Here is a 17,213-nt window from a genome sequence, read left to right as displayed (position 1 = left end):
TAAGTGGGGTTAAGTTTGAAACAGCCCGTGCTGGATGGGACCCGGGGCTCACCTGGCCTCCCATTCTGGCTCCAGCAGTGCTGGTGGGCACAGGTAAGACTGCCTGGGCAGGGTGAGAGCGAGCAGCCCCTGACAGTCTGCTCTGTTCTTATTCCTTCAGCACCTGGGGGTGGGTTCTGTCCCCTGTTCCTGTGCTTGTGGACATACAGCTAATTCAGCTAAACTTGTTTCAGACCAGCAGATACAATTTGCCCCTGTGGCAACAAGTTTCAGGAATGCATTACCTGTTGTGTAAAGTACTTTAACTGTTTCAAGCCAATCTCCTGTTAGTTTGAATTCATGACCCCTTCCCCACAACATTCTCCTCCTCAGGGATTTGGCAAGATTCATGCTTACCTTAGCCACTACCTTCATGGTACGTATGAAAAAAAAATTAATCCTAACCATCCCTGGAAAGCTTTGGCCAGGTGGTAGGCATCCACATTTTGGGTGTTTGGCATCTATGTTTTTAGGTGTTGAGAGGCCCTTTACATTGGTAAAATAGGAATAAAATCCCGCTGTCATAAATGTAAAGCAGGCATGAAAACGCTCCAATTACAGTAGAAAAATGGCACAGTGGTGCAATCAGTAGCTTGTGTCCAAAGTGCCTCTCTGCCTTGATTGCCTTCCTTAGAAGGAGAGGAATTGTAAATAGATGCAGAATCAATGGTTTCAGTGTTTACCTTCACTGCTGTGCATGTATTGAGCCATCTTGCCTGCCCACTGGGCTCGCAGGGAGCGGAGCAACTTTGGCAAGGTCAGGAAAGTCCCCTCTGGCGCTTGGAGTTGTTTGGTTTCATGGTTCTGCTGCTCCCTGCCCCTGGCCTTCTCTCCCCCCCACACCCCCCCCCCCCCAGCCCCCGTTTGCCTCTCCCCTGCCCTCCCCACTGCCCACCCCAGGAGCCCCTGGCGCATGGAGCATTGCCGGCAGCCTGCTTGCCTCCAGAAAAGTTCCTTTTATTTACATGGGGGCTGCCCCTACTCATACACTCGCTCGTTTATAAAATCGGCCGACCCCCCTGGCAAAAACGCAAGGGGGTGACCGAAGAATACGCGAACAGACACAGCACAGGGAAAGCTGCCCACAAGGGGCTCAGGCGATCCGGCTGCAGAACTCATCGAAGTCCCTCTCCATGAAGAGCTCACTCTCAATCACATCATCCTCGGAGGGGAAGTACTGCTGGCTCTCCTCCTGCGGGGGACCCCAGCCCGGAGCCGGAGGCGACCGTGCAGCCGGCCCGCAGGTGCGGGTGTCCTCGACGGCGTCCATCAGCGCCCCGCGGGCGTTCTCCAGCACCCCCAGGTAGGAGTCCATGTCCAGCGGGTCCATCTCGCAGTCCGACCCGCCGCTCTCGGTGCCCACCGAGTCCGAGCGCAGGTGCATGAGCTGGTACTTCTCCCGCATAAGGAACTGGTTGGTGTTGCGGGGGGCCCGCATGCCGGGCGCCCTCCTGCCCAGCACGTTGACGGGCCGCAGGGAGAGCAGCACCCGCGGCCGGCCGGGCCGGTGGCAGCGGCGGAAGGGGCGGCAGTGCTCCTGCTGCCAGTGCTGGCGCGTGCGGCAGCCCAGCAGCTTCCTCACCCCGCCGGGCTGCCTCCCGCGGGGCCACCGCGAGCGGCTGCCTCCCCGCCGCGGCTCGCAGCCCTTCGGGGGCGGGGGACAGGCACCTCCCGGCACCGCCGAGCCGCGGGCGGGACCCCCCCAGGGGGGGCGCCGGGCTCTGCCGCCGCTCACCGCCGGCTCCGCGCCTCGCACCATCGCCGCCCCGTCCCCTCACATGCTCCTCGCCCCGCCGGGCGCGTCCGGCGCCGCCGCCTCTCCGCTCGCGCCTCCTCCCGCTTCTCGCCGGGCTCTGCTGCCGGTTCCCGAGCGCCCTGCTGCTGCTGTCGCGTCCCCGCCGGCGGGGGCCTGCCCGGGCGCCTCTACCTCTTCACGATCCGCTCCGTTTTTTTCTTGAGCGGAGCCCGTTTGCAGCGCATAGCCTGGCTGAACGGCTGCGGGCTGGGGGGCAGCTTGACCGGCTCCAAGCCGCCGCCGCGGTGAGATGGTCTCGCCCACTCCCCCAGCCGGCCGCTACCGGGCTGTCAGCGCTCCGCCAGGAGCCGGCGGGCCGGGGCCGTGAGGGAAGCGACGAGGGACGGCTGCGGGAAGGGCGCTGAGCCGCAGGCGCTGCACGCGACCAACTCCGCCCGCCGCCCCACGCCGACTAACAGCGAGAACGCGCACACCCCTTATTTGTAGTCTCTGGCGCGGTTCAACTGCTGCCGCGCCGCGGGGGGGGAATGCTGGGGGAGGCACCCGGCCGCTCCTGAGCCAACCTGTCCTCTCCAAAGCTCGACCTGCGGACCCGGTAAGAACACATTGTTGTGCACCGGGATCGGCCTCGCCGGACTCCGCGCTGCTCTCTGCAGCGTTAGTCTCGGGATCTCCCCCTCCAACCCACCCCCGCGCGTCCTTGTTGGTTTGGCCCAACCCTCGGGGAGCGTTGTTTTGCTCATTTCCTATTCACAAACGCCTTTTGCGCTCAGTTCTTTTCGCAAGCGCCATCGCCCTCCCCTCCGTTGCAGTGGTCTTACGTAAACTGCCTAAGCTGCCTGCGAGGTGAGGGCGGACGAAATGGCTGCAGCGGGGAAAGGGTCGCTCGGACCCCTCAGCGCCCAGCGCCCGGGCCCGTGACGGGCCGCTGGAAGCCACGGAGCTCCGCGGCAGTGCCCTTGGCCGCCCCCCGCCCCTTGAGCTCCTGACGGGAGCCGCCGCCACCCCCGGGGCTGCCGATCCAAAATGGTGCCCGCGCCCCAGCGGGGGGCGACTTCGCTTTCCCCGGGCAGCGGGCGGGCCCCGGCCACCGTGACGGGCCGGTGGGGCGCAGGGCGTCGCCTCGCTCCTCGGCAGGGCGCGCACGGTGCCGCCGCCTTTGCCCCCGCGGGAGGCGATGCCCGCTCCGTGACGGCGCGGGCAGGGAGCGCCGAGGCCTGGCCGAGGCCCGGGCCCGGCCTTCCCTCAGCGCGCCCCCGGGTGGGGAGGTGGGGGCTGCCCCTGGCCGCAGGGCAGCGCCTGGGGAGGCTTTCGGGGGGCTCGCTTCTTGCCTTCCCGCTGGCCTTGCTGTTTGGTGACGAACGGGCGCACAGACATTCGCTCGTTCAGTCTGGGGACGGACCCAGTTACGCTGAGCCCCGATCCCTCTCATACACAAATATCCCTGGGCTTTCAATTTCCCCTTTTTTCCTTTTTTTTTTTTTTTTTTGACCCACAGTGCAACTCCCGCACTACTAAATATGACTGTCTGTCTTCCCTTTTCTGCCCGTCTTTGAGATTAAATTTCCCGTGAAGAAGGAGCTCGCTGCGAGCCGGATGGTTTCAGTTACGGGCGCGACACGAGTAAGGACAGCAGACTTTGCTGTATGTTCAGTTTATTGTTACACTTGTGAAGGACAGAGAAGTACAAAATATTCCGGGGGAGGAAATGAGAACCTGGCCGTGGTAACAGCAGAACCAACGCTGCCAACAGCCCGCTGCCAACACCTTTCCGTATTTCAAGGACGCGTTCCCAAACAACGCCTTGTTGTCCCCTCAGACGCAACGCGGGAAGCGTTCAGCAGCCCCCCGCTGCCCGCCCCCCGGCCCCCCGTTACCGGCCCCGACTGCCGGGCCGCCCGCCGGAGCGGGGCAGCGGCGCCTGCGGAGCGCCGCCCCCGGGGCCGGGCGGCACCAACGGCAGGCGGCCTTGTTGCGCGGCGCGGCGATTGGCTGCGTGCGCCCGGCGCCGCTTCCTGCCATGCGGCCGGAGGTGAGCGGTGGGGCCCGGCCCGGCCCGGCCCGGGGCTCCGGGGGGGGTTCGGGGGGGTGCGGCGGGGCTCCAGGCGCCTGTGGCGGGCGGGTGGCGCCTCGCTGCGGGGGGAAGGCGGCTCCTGCCACGGCTGCAGCTCGGGCGCCCCGCTGTTGACGCGGTAAGCGCGGTCCCATCCGGAGCGGGTCCCCCTGGGTGGGCGCAGCCCGCGCGGCCCTGCTGAAGGGCGCAGAGCGCAGCCTTCTTCTTCCCCTTACCGTGCTTAGGCGGCTGCTGCCAGGTAACAGCGGGATTTAGTTATGTGTCGCAGCAGCGTTTGCTAATTCAGCTGCTGGGAGCTTCTCATTTATGAAATGGGTATTTTAGAGTTACTTCCAAATAATAGAGGTTTGCACGGTGAAGACTTCCACGCTTTTAATCAAGGTAGCGTGAAGACACCAAAACGTCTGCTGAAGAGAGCATGTGTGTAGTGACCCGGGGTTCTCGTCTGGCGTGCTTCACAGACGTGCTTGTGCCTAAACGTAGCGTTAATTTATGAATCAGGTCACCCTTCCTGTGCTCTTGTAATCGGCTTTGCAGCATAAAAAGAAGCAGGAACAGGTGAGCTGTAGTGTTTCAGCTGCAGTGATAGGTTTGCATGAGTTAACTTCATGCAATTTCCTTAACCCATCCTTAGGTGTTGGGCTCAGCTCGAGTAGGCTTCATTTAACTTTGAAGGAATTAGAAATTGTCGCTTCTTAGTTTCCCAGATTTAATTTTCTGATCCGGTCACTTTAGGAGATGTTTTTTTCAGTGAGAAAAGTGTGTAATTTGTCAGTTTCGTTACCCATCAGCTAGATGAGTTGAACCAGGTCATTATCAGTGTGTTCTGAAAACATCAGTTTTCTGTTACCATCAAGCACAGAACTTGTGTGATGAGAACTGTGCTTTCCATTCCTTTCTGATGTAATTTCACCGATGAATTGCAGGAGAGATTAGGGAGAGTGGCCAATAGGGTGGCAACTTTGTCCTTTTGAGGCAGAAAAAGAATTGTTCCAAAGAGAAGCATATTATTGTATTTTCAACTGTACGGTGGTTTACGTAAAGGTTGGAATAGAACACGATTGTTCGGTTTTAAAAAGTTTTAAAGGTAGTTGAACATGACTTATTTTTTTTTTCTCCACCTGTTCTTAGGTCGCTGGTTACTGTTGCAGTTTTATTCTGTATGTAATGCATAACAACTTCCTAGCAAAGGATTCTCAGAAGCAACATTCGGCCTATAGCTAGCCAGCCAGGTTTTCTTTTTAAACGTTGTTCTTTCCATCCTTTCCGGAAATGGATTCTCTTGATTAGCAGATGGTCAGTTGACAATTTTGTTATCCCAGAAATCGCCTTGCTTCAGATATCACGACTTAGACAGGAAACGAGAGGGTCTAATTCTGTGTGAATGTAAAATAATGCGTTCTTCAACTATGGGGAGGACGTTTGTAGATGGAGAAAGGAGGCCTCTAGTCTGTGGAGGGAAGGAAGGTCATGCACAAGTCTCCTACACAATAGTTTGTGGAAGGTGGTTGGAACAGAGGTAAGAGACTGATCATAAACCCCAGAAGGTTGGGAGACTGCTTATATAGGACATGGTGCGTTCATTTCATCTTACTGCTTGTCACAGTATCTGACGTGTGCTTTTAGTTCGTGAGTGCTTGGAAACCTGAGAAACAAAATTAGTAATAATTGGAAATCTCCTTTGTGCTGATCCTCAATCCATACGTGTATGTTGTCAAGTGCGTTTCTGGAATCTCGGTTCATGTGTAGTAAGGTTTTTACTGATTCTTTCTTGAGTAATTAAATATTCATTGTTGATTTTCATACCCCCAAAACCACATTCTAACTTGCTTTTATGGTTTTAATGTTTGTGTTTTTTTCCTTCTAGATAAGAAGCTCAGCCTAAGTTTGAGACTGCTGTAGTACAATCTGTGAACTTTGATGCCTTTCCCATTGAGTGTCCCTATCTTTTAGAAAAGTGAGTGTCCTTTAATTCCTCAGTGGTGTATTGCCTTAACCCTGAGATTTTTTTCTCAGCAGAAAATGAACAAAGAAACAAGAATACAAAAAAAAAAAAGCAACAAACAAAAAACAAGAAAACAACAACCAACCCTTGTGCTTACTAAACTGTATGTAAACTTGGAGTCTTGCTTGAAAGTGGTGTGTTATTGAGCACCTCTCCTATGAAGACAGGCTGAGGGAGCTGGGATTGTTCAGCCTGGAGGAGAGAAGGCTCCGGGGAGACCTTACAACAACTTTCCAATACCTAAAGGGGGCCTGTGAGATGGCTGGGGAGGGACTCCCCAGGGTGTGTACTGGTAGGACAAGGGCTAACAGCTTTGAACTGAGAGAGGGTAGATTTAGATTCGGAAGAAATTCTTCACTCTGAGGGTGGTGAGGCCCTGTCGCAGGCTGCCCAGAGGAGCTGTGGCTGCCCCATCCCTGGCAATGCCCAAGGCCAGGCTGGATGGGGCTGGGGGCAGCCTGGGCTGGGGGCAGGGGGCCCTGCCCATGGCAGAGGGTTGGGACGGGGTGAACTTTGGGGTCCCTTCCAACGCATACCACTCTGTGATTAGATGGATTTGAATAATCATGTTGGTAACATCAACTGTGATGTTTTCATTCAGTCCGTGCTCAGAGCAATGAGCTGTCCTTGATTCTTCTCAATTTCAAAACACATGAATTGTTCATAGTAATGAACTTTTTCTGTTGCTTTGGATATGCTGAATTCTTCAAGCATCATTGTGTAAACTGATGTTTTTCTTGAACACCAAAGTCTTAATTTAACTTGTTGCTCAGCTGAGACATACATGAGTTCTAAACTGGGTTTGTCTTTTAGGTCAATCTCTCTAAAATTGTGTCTTGTAACTAGGAAAAAATGAGTGGTAGTGACTAACTTGCATATTAACTATCATCAGTATTTTTTTTCCCTAATTTTGACTTAATAAACTTCTCTTGTACTGTTGGGAGGTGTGTGTATGAATCTGTGGCCTGTGGTTACTGGACACTGGTTTGTGCGTGCAGTGCTCCAGTTGGTAGAAAGGGGCCAAAAGTGATACTGTGATTTACGCATGGAGTCTGTGATACGTGAGCAGCTTCCATAGCCCGGTCACAGTTACAGACCAAGCCTTAAATATGCATTTAATTTATTAGATTACGGGGTGTTGACAGCTGGGCCGGTTCTCAAAACCTGTATGGTTATCACTCAACTTCAGTGGCTGAGCTTGATGCAAGTAAAATCTGCAGATCGTCTGGAAGTTAGAATTTTTAGAGGATGCAAGGCAGAGGTCCTCGAGCTTTGTCCTTATCTGTTTGTTCAAATTCTTCCCCCTGTGTTCATCTGCTGTTGTCATGTGTTTCAGTTATGCTATCTGAAGTCTAAGCTCATTTTAGGTGTTCCTGAGAATGATGGACTAAGGGGAAAAAGGACGGTTTAAGTCTTTGAAAACATAAATGCTAGGAATAGATGTACAGTGAAAAGTAGCTTCCTTTTAACTAATTTATGTAGTTCCTGTACTAGTTCACAAATTGCTGGAAGGTTAGTTTGGACATGAAAATTAAAAATTTTGAACAACAAAAAAGGCAAAAAAAACCCACCCCACCAACCAACCAAACCCCACCACCAGCAACAAAAAAAACCTGCAGTCAAAAATAATTCACCCTGTGACTGTTTTCTACAGAAGCAAAAATAAAAGCATATTACAGAAATGACTGGTTTAGTGAGTGGAGAATGCTTTTCCTGTTATAAAGCTGTGGTGTTAATTTATCAAAATTATTATTATTATTATTTAAAGAATATAGAGCTTGCTTTCATGCTGATGCTGAGTCAGTCTCCTTGGAAAAACAATTGATTTGGTTGATACGGATTTGAAAAATAGTTGTGTTTTAAGTCATTTTTTCCTTTCACTTCTGTTAAATAATTATTTTCTTTGCTTGATCCTTGCTGGGAAAGAATGGTTCAACAAGTTCCAGAAAACATAACTTTCCCAAATGAGGAAGAGAAGATACTGGAGCTCTGGAAAAATCTGAATTGTTTCCAGGAATGCCTAAAGCAGTCGAAGAATAGACCCAGGTAAGAATCAACTAAAAGCTGTTTGTTGCAATGCAAAGTTGGCTTAGCTGTAATTACTTCCCCCTCCCCCCCCCCCAATTCTCTTTGGAGATAGCAATCTTGGCTAATGTTCTCATGTCAGTTATCATTTAGATTTCAGTTTATGAAGAATCATCAGTATCCTAGTAGTAATAATAAAACAGTAGCTTCCTGCTCAGTAAGTTTATAAAATAAATCTCTAGGTAAGAAAGGACAACTCCCATGTCTGCCGGCTGTGGAGCAGCGTGCTGACATTTTCAGTAGTAACCTTGGTAGAACTGGCAATCAGGACCTGAGGGAGTTGAGATAATGCCTTTATTTCCTCTGCCAACATCATACTTGTGTTCACTGCTAACAGCAGAGTGAGAAATTGATGTTGCCCTGGTAAGACATAGGAAGCATAAGCACACAGATACAGTTACCCTGTTTGAAGAGTTGAGGCTGAAGTTTGATTTAATTAAGAATGTTGTCTTGTGTTACAGGTTTAACTTCTATGATGGCCCTCCATTTGCTACTGGGCTACCACACTATGGCCATATTCTTGCAGGAACCATTAAAGACATAGTAACCAGATTCGCTCATCAGAGTGGGTTTCATGTTGACAGAAGATTTGGCTGGGATTGCCATGGCTTACCTGTGGTATGTGTAATAAATCTGCCTACAGATATGTCTGTTGGTTCCTCTTTCCATGGTGTTTCCTGCTCATCAGTCATGTTTATATTGTTCTTACACTTGGCATGGTTGCTAAAAGAGAAATGGAATTTCTTTGTCCGGTGTGTTGCTCTGGCCTTTGTGTTCTAGCTTCTGGTGCTTTCTACTGATCATATGCCCTTCTTCAGGTACTCTGTTACTTGCTGTAATCATGTATTTATTTGGTATATATTTCAGAAAACTTTTTTTTCATAAGATAGTAAAGACATATTCACACTGAGGCTATCCTTTAAAATATCTGCTTATTTCAGGTGTAGTACTTGTGACAACTCAGAAGGATAGAGACCCTTCTGCCCATATAATGCATAGAACATCAACTAGAGGAAGTATGTGAAAGCTTTTGACAGCAGTGTGACTTTTTTTTTCTCTGTGCTCCCAGGAATATGAGATTGACAAGACCTTAGGTATCAAAGGGCCAGAAGATGTGGCAAAGATGGGCATTGCAGAATACAACAACCATTGCAGAGGAATTGTGATGAGATACTCGAAGGAATGGGAGGTAAGTGAAGGCTCAGTGTGCGTTCTGTATGTTCCTTAACAGGGCGTAGAAATCTGATATTCACTGGACCTCTCTTTATTGTGTCTTATGGCGTGGTGAAGCAGAACAGAGGGAGCACTGACTTAAAGAACAGGTGGTTTTTATGCTAGGTGGATTAGGTCATGATGTGAAGTCAAGAGTGTAACCTTGCAACATTCTGCAGACCAAAGAGGGGAGGCAGCCTCAGTGAGGAGGATTCCTGACTTTAGGTTTTGAAAGGGGTAGGTCCTCAGAATGTGGATGGCATATGAGAATCACGTAGTGGTCCCTTGGTATAAGAGACCTTTTGCATTGACTTCCTCTTCAGAGGTGGATGGAGAGAAGGAACTGCTCTTTGCTCTACAGATGTGATGGTGGGAGCCAACTTCTTAAAGAATTAAACATTGCAAAGAGAAACTATGCTAACTTGTCTGGATTTCCAATGTGGTATTGTGATTGATTTATTCAGAAAACTCATTTGACTTCATATGTGTAAATTCTGCTGGGGCGAACTTTATCCTTCTATTTGGTTACATGCATAAATCTCATCTCCTATTTTTACTGGTGATCCTGAAAGGGGAACATAAGAAAAACATTGTGCTTCAGAACAGACTGCTGTAATGTCAGGAGGTTATCTTAACGTAACCTGGAGCAACTCAAAGTGTCTAAATAGATCCACCGAACAAATTATCTCTTCCTTTTTGTCTTCCTGTATAGACAATTGATGAAGTCTGACTTGAATGGTTTTCAAGTGGAACAAATAAAAGCAATGCACGTTAACGTCTCTTGGCTTTTCCCTTCCCCACTTTCCAGTGTTATTGCCAGAGCGGAGGAATAATTTCTATTTCTGGAACAGCAGAAGTTCTAGCATCTAATTTTTGGGTCAGAATTGGTGTGGGTAGACCCTCACTCTTCCACGAGAGTCTTGGTCTAAACTTTGCAATCCATGAAAATAGTGAAGGAGAGTCTTTGGTCTTTGTAGACTCTCTTTATGTTAGAGAGCTGTTCCAAGTAGTTGGGTTTGATATTTTTTTGGATGCCCAGTTTTATTTGTAGCTCTTGATAATATTTGTTCTGTACATAGGACCTGATCCTTCTTATTTTTGTCCTTACCATGTTTTTCTTTCTGTATATATGTTTACAATACTTATGTATGGAAAAGAGGAGGTATGCATGAAAACAGTTGTCATGGGCCAGAATAAAGAATGTTTAACCCATTTGTATTTGCTACTAGTCTGGTACGTATGTGAAGTGATGACTTTTTCTTTGTGGCTTTCTGGAGCTAAGTCACGGCCCAGGTGCTTTTCTTGGCTGTGCCACAGTGACACGCTGCTGCTGTGCCACAGTGCCAGCAGGTGATACAAGTGCCTACAGATGAGGGGAAGAAGGAATCAGACTTTTTCAGCTTGCAGTGAGCACAGGGCCTTTCTGTTTTGAAGAACTGTAGTTATTCTATAAAATTTAGGCTTACAGTAAACCTTTATCTTCACTATCACTTGTTCCTTTTACCAGGTAGAATAATCCTTTTTTTTTTTTCCCTCATCGTCCAGAGGCTGGCCTACCTCGTTCTGCTATATGTTCTCTAGTCCCGCTCTATTCCTTTTGGTTGAAATAGAAATTTCTTCTTCGAGTATCGTTTGTCTCGTGCCCTTGAGAGCATTTTGAAGCTATGGCTAGTGCCCAGAGAAACTACTATCATTGCTAAAATAGCTGCAACCTAAATTTGAGCAAGTGACTAGATTAAAAGAACATGGTTTGTTCTTCCAAATATACAGTCATTCATCCATACTTAAATTTCATATTTCAATGATGTTAGTGACTCTTGGTTGCTTTTAAAAATAAAAATGGGTGGTGTTCTAGTTGATGTTTTCCTTATGTGACTATTAACTCTACATTCAGCAAAGGGTATTTTACAGTGCTATTTAGTCTGAATATTTAGTCGTCTTAACAGTAAATGAATTTTATATTTTGTTCTGGGTGTACAGTTGAACATATGTATGCGTATCCACACACAAACATGTATTTCAAATGATAACAATAAATGGTTTAATTTTTTTGTGATTGGCTGGTAATAAATTATTTTGTGACAGTGTTAGGAGAGGAATTTCCAGAATTCCTCCTGTATATAGTGTTTATTTTCTGTCTGGAGCAGCTAAAAAAGTTCAAACATTGTGAAAAAGAAGTTCCTTGGATGCATGAGATCTTTGAGACCAAATATAATACTCCAACTTCTTGGATCCTTGTAGTGATCAGCTGTAGGCTTTGGATCTTAATAGTGGAATGTCAGAGTGGCTTAAAAGTCAGAAAAAACCATATGTATTTTAGGAACTCAGGTATGCTGTGAAAATATAGAAGTGAGAGAAATCATTGGCTCTCATCACTATTAGCTTGACATTCAGTGTGGCCTGCGTGTAACAGTATCAGGAGAGGTGTTTCTGGGCTCGGTTATTTGCAGAGCTGATGGTTCATGAATTGCAAACCAGCAGGAAAGTACCCTGTGCCAGGTGGACTCCATAGCTAGCTTCCTACTCGTTAGTTTTCATATCCTGTGCTAGTGGACCTGAACACAGCTGTCTTGAAACAGAGACTAGTGCCTGTCAATGTCGTGGTCTCTGGCAGCCCTTTCATAGCTGTGGGAAGTCAAGGAAAGCAGTTGGCCCTGAAAAATTTTTGATAACTTTTTGTGACATACCAATTTCTTTCATCATTTCCTTGTCTTCTAATCACATTGTGTTTTGGTAAAACTGAAAGCTGACAGACCGTGTTCTAGATTTCACTGTCTCTGGAACCAGTAGCATTAAAAATGGAAAACAAGATCCCTTGGAGTCAGTAGCAATTCTCAGGCATTTGAACCACAGCTGAACCTTGAAAATGCATCTCTGGTCCACCACCATTTCTATTTAGTAGTGTCAAACATATTTGACTATTCTGTGGTCTTGATTCTAAACAATTATGGTTTCATTCTTTGCTTGTCTTTGTTTAAATACACTGTTTGAGCTATGTCAGGCTTAAACATTTCATAGAAGTGTTAAGTGTTTTGCTGTTATGGGACAAATGCTGCGCTTATAAAATCAAGCTTTTTACAGACTAAATAGTGGAAATGTACTGTGATCTTTAATGTTAAGATGCCTTTTAATCTGATTTCTTAACAGTTCAATGTAACCAGATTAGGACGCTGGATTGATTTTGAAAATGACTATAAAACTCTTTATCCTGAGTTCATGGAGTCTGTGTGGTAAGTTAACTTGCACACCTTGCACGTATGCTCTTTAAATCTAAAATGTTAAGAAGGCTTCAATTACTGTAAATGGTATCGATCCATATGTCACTAGAACTGTTTTGAAATGTGCCAAGTTCAGATAAACAGTGGGGAAAATACAGAAGGCGAAGGGGGTGTGAAATCTCTTGATGCCTGTTTGAGGGAATTAATTGAACTGCTTTTTCCTTGAGGACAGTAGCGATTTTCAAACTAAAGTAAGTATGGACAAAATAAGTATTTCAAAATTAAGTATGAACAAGACTACTCTTATTCAACCCTGAAGTCTTATTACTCCATGTCAACCTCAAAGCAGTTCTGGTGACACGTGGATCAATGTGTTCGTTGCTCCATTTAGGAAGTTCTCTCTACCTTCTTGATGTTCTTCAGTGTTAACTTTAAACTTTGTTCAGTAAACCCCCTTCTTTAAGTTTGAACTTAGAGGCTTGGAATCTGCTGTTACTGTGTTCTTGGCAGTGTAATTTGACAGCTGCCTGGGACTCCTGTTGCAGAGCTAACTTCAGGAATTTTGGCAACATTTTCAGAATGACTGTTGGAATTCTAAAAGACAAGATGACCTTTGAGGTTGAGGAAAAGCAAACGGAGCTGATACAGTGGAAAACTGGCAACAATGAGTACTTCAGGTGATAGAGCTACAAGGTGAATTACAGGGAAAGGTTTGGCAGAGTGTATGCTGACAAAAAGCCATTGAAAAGTAAATTATATGTATAGTAAAGTATTATTGGTGTTCTTTAGTTTTACTAATAACCTTTCTTTATAGAGCTGTGTAGTTGGATTCACATGTAATTAAATGGTTCGTATAGGTATGATAGAGGATTGATAAAACCTCCAGATGTCTCTGGAACCATTGCAGAGGACTGAGGTACCAGTTAGTTTTTGATGAGCATTGCAGGGATAATAGGAAAGAAGTAGATGTATAACTAGTTTAGCTGAAGAAACCCTACTTAATGATAAAGCTAAGACTGACAAGAAAGCCAAGGCTGGCAAGAAACCTACCTCTTGTAAAATTATCTGGATCCAGACTTTGCATCTGAAATCTCTGTGGTATGAGAGATTTCAGGAAGCATGTACGCAGACAGCCTTCTAATTCTGTGCTTTTTGCTTCCCACTGCTACTATTTTTATGTGTAATCATGTTGCAAAATATGCTTTTAAAGGGCTATTTTAAAAAATAGGATTGCCTACAAAGCCTAGGTCTTGAAGGGACATACTACAATATCATTGCCAACCTGCTCGCACAGAACAGGAGATGGAACCATTGGTGTTTACACAGAGTGGATGGAGGAGGGAAATGAAAAAGGAATGCAGGAAGCCTGCCCCAAGGCTAAGGGAGATAACACTTAGAGAGCACTCTAGTTATAGTAGTGCTTTTAACAACATCATTTAAATTTTTCTAAAGGAAGTCAGGTGGTTACCGACACAATCAGCAAACTGAAAATCTGTGTCATTCAGGATGCATTTTGTCTATTAGGATTATACATTTGAATGCTAGATCCAAGTGTACTTCTTAAAAGTGATCTGTTTTACTGATTTTTTTTTTTTTCATTTAAAAATTTTTAAGAAGTTGTAATATTTTAGTGCCTGGATAAGTATGGAATGAAAGCTGCAGATTAATTTCTGCACTGACTGAAATCTGGTGTCTGTATTGACCTGTCCAGTGTTTTTCTTGCTATATTCTGCCTGTGGAAGTAGAATGCTGCTCTTAGACATGGGAAAAAAAACACATTGATAATAACAGCAGTAAGCATGGCAACTATGGATTTTTGAGGTTAAAATATGGTAAGGATTTTGTCTTCAGGCTTTCAATCAATTAAACCTATATGGTTAATTTTTTGGTTCTAACTCTTCCTGGGGCTGGTTGTTCTAGAGTGGGCTCAAGTAGAATTTCTCTTGTTGTGCGAAATGTGATGGGCTTGTGTAATATTTGTGCAGCTCATAAAACAGATGCAGTGAAATTGAGAGCAACTTAATATGACCTTAAATTCTTTACTGATGTCAGATTGGTCTGAAGAGTATATTAGCTTTGAAGAAAGAACAGTAACTTCTAAACTTCTGTTTCTGCTACTTGCTCATTACATGGCTTTCAGGCTTGCAGATAGTTTGCATCTCAAGAACAGTTCTTTCTGGCCATTGAAGAGGAAAAAGTCTGAAGTGTCAAGGAGAGGAGGGGATAGCTCAGTGGTCTGAACTGAGGCATGTTTCAGATCTGATCGTTTGCAATGGTTTTTTTGACCTTTGTGCACGTAGGTTTTGTTAATCAGCTTTCTGTTTCCATCTAGTGGCTAAATTTACTCTTTGCAGCTTGAACATAAATCAGATTTAAGAACAGTTGAAAGCTTCGTGTATGTTTCTGAAAGACTTGCTTGTGCAGTGCAAAACCACACAGTGCTCATGTCACACTGACAGAAACATTTGCTATCTGCTTTTGTGCTCTAAGATGTTCTTCAACCTTTTTGCAATATTATGAGCAAGTGGGTGAGAGGAAAAAAGAAAAAAGCGTTCCTAGTTGCAACAGAAAACGAGTACGTGATTGAGATAATGGTTATGCTGTATACTGTGAAAATGCAGTATGGGGTTCCTGTCAGTGGCAGGGCTTTTTGTCTCCCCCTCTTCTACCTCAGCCATTTCAGTTGCTGCGGTTTGTTTCCCTTTAGGGTTGTTATTTAGAGAGGACCTTGGATTTCTTCCTTGACAGAAGTGGCCTTTGGCCTTGCTGCCCTTTGATGTTCTGTAATAGTGTCAGGCCTGGGGTGCCCCTGTCCTGCTTCTAGGCTACAGTCAAAGAGGTTGTAGGTAGCTCTCAAAACTTTTGCCTTGGGTTGCATGGCTGTTGTACCACTGCTCGCTATGTGTAGCTTTGCTTTCCTTTTGGTTTAAGGTTTTTTTTTCATACTGTTGAGCCATGTTACTAAATGTCATTGTCCAGCTGCCCTTGTTGTAAGGACGGATGTAACTGGAATGTCGTGTCCTCGTTTTTTTCCCCCTCTTGTGTAAGTCATAGAAGTTGTTTTCTGACTTTATTTTTTTCTGCATGGGGAACTCATCCAGCACTAAAACAGAATGACTTCAAAACAACAAATCTATGGATCCTCATAGGAACCGCTGCTGTAATTTGTGTATTCCATGTGTATTTTGTGTATTCCATGACATTTCAGTGATTCGCTACAGGGATAGTGATCACAAGGAAAAAGTCTGCTTTGTACATCTTTCTAGTAGCTATATGCATTTTTTCATGCTTGAATTTCTTTCATGCATTTAGTTCTCTAGTTCCATGGTGGTGGTGATTGTATTTCATCCTTATTTCATCTCCTTACTTGTATTTCAAAGGAGGAACAGTCTGAACTCCTGCTTAGTTAGAAGATCTTTAGGCTATGTCTAGCATCAGTTTTGCATATTTACATTTTCTAAGTGCATTTTTCACTTTTGACATAATCCAGAATCATTCGATGCACTGATATGAAGATTACAGCAGGAAACATCCTTATTTATGCTAGTTGAGAGCCTGGAGGGTAGAGCTGGAGCAGAATGAGCTCTGTATGCTGGGATTTTAAACCTTTCACTTGTAGTTGGACATAAGACTTGATGATACTGTACTTATAAATTCCCAGGCCCCAGAATAAATTATTTTCCTGTCTGTCTTACGAAGGTGTCTTATAAAGATAATATTCTAAAGATAGGCTTTCTGTGTTCGCTATTGGACTTAACGTTCCTCTTATGGTTATGCTTTTTTGATTCGTGACCGGTATTGTTTCAATACTTGTTTTGGTTTTGCTTTTTTTTCCCATTATTTTCATCCCCATGTGTCTGTCTTTGATCGTTGCTTCCTTTTTATTGGATTACATCTTGTCTTTCAGGCATTGCTCATGACTCATGGGAGAGCCTTTTCCTCAGAATCTCTGCTGCTTATGGTGGCATTGGTTTGCAGTCTGCTTGCTGAGTTGTGTGGATGCTGTGTCTTTTTCCCTATTATGAAGTTTGTGATTTCTAAATCTGTGGAAGCTGCTATATTGTCATTTTATCTTGTTGAACTCATACTTGGTCACTACAGTAATTTAGTCCAGTTACCTGGGCTGTCATCAATGTTGAAATCATACCACATACACATCCATCCTGCTTTCTTAATGGTTTTCCCACCACCTTGGTCTTTATCAGTAACTGAGTTCACAATTGTTTAGTTAAAAAAAAAAAAACAAACAACACTGAGTTTGAAACCCATTTCCTGATATTTGTAATGGGTAGTTTTATTTCTGGGAGAGCCAAGAGGCTTCAGACCCTTAAATACAGAGTCACTGCAAACAGAACCTCTTGATCACTTGAAATCACTTGGTACCCAAAAGAAGCAGCATGAAGAACTTGCAAAACTTCAAATCATTCTCTTTGATGTGAAGTGCATGTACACGTGTAAAGAGAACAACCTGCTTTTGCATCTCCTAGAAGGTTTTGAGGGGTGCGGGACTTTGCATGGGTCACCAAGAGTATTTTGAATCATAGAATCATAGAATATCCTGAGTTGGAAGGGACCTGCAAGAATCATTGAATCCAACCCCTGGCACCACAGAGGTCTACCTAAAGATTCAGACCATGTGACTGAGCACAGTCCAAATGATTCTTAAGCTCTGACAGGCTTGGTGCAGTGACTGCTTCCTGGGGAGCCTGTTCTAGTGCGCGACAACCCTCTCGGTGAAGAACCTCTTCCTGATATCCAGCATAAACCTCCTCTGCCACAGCTTGACACCGCTCCCTCAGGTCCTATTGCTGGTCGCTAAAGGGA

At 45.8% G+C, this 17,213-nt stretch overlaps 1 protein-coding gene and 1 non-coding gene across 3 annotated transcripts in view; both read left to right on the top strand.

Annotated features, from left to right (window-relative positions):
• Window positions 1–3,769: 3,769 nt before the first annotated feature.
• Window positions 3,770–17,213, top strand: part of IARS1 (isoleucyl-tRNA synthetase 1) — a 99,822-nt gene continuing 86,378 nt past the window's right edge. The window contains exons 1-6 of one of the 2 annotated variants that reach the window (XM_035337355.1): window positions 3,770–3,827; window positions 5,737–5,826; window positions 7,801–7,920; window positions 8,421–8,577; window positions 9,029–9,148; window positions 12,319–12,401. In XM_035337355.1, the coding sequence (XP_035193246.1) occupies window positions 7,802–7,920; window positions 8,421–8,577; window positions 9,029–9,148; window positions 12,319–12,401 (479 nt within the window). In that variant the 5' untranslated portion in view covers window positions 3,770–3,827; window positions 5,737–5,826; window position 7,801. Of the gene's footprint in view, window positions 3,828–5,204; window positions 5,389–5,736; window positions 5,827–7,800; window positions 7,921–8,420; window positions 8,578–9,028; window positions 9,149–12,318; window positions 12,402–17,213 lie in introns of those variants that run through there. The other variant, XM_035337356.1, reaches the window with a different exon arrangement.
• Window positions 6,837–6,971, top strand: LOC118173545. The gene has a single exon (XR_004754274.1). It is a non-coding gene; the product is annotated as a small nucleolar RNA SNORA84 (small nucleolar RNA).

Source organism: Oxyura jamaicensis, chromosome 12 (genome assembly GCF_011077185.1).
Source record: "Oxyura jamaicensis isolate SHBP4307 breed ruddy duck chromosome 12, BPBGC_Ojam_1.0, whole genome shotgun sequence".
Taxonomy (NCBI): Eukaryota; Metazoa; Chordata; class Aves; order Anseriformes; family Anatidae; genus Oxyura; species Oxyura jamaicensis.
This window is presented reverse-complemented; position numbering and strand designations above follow the sequence as displayed.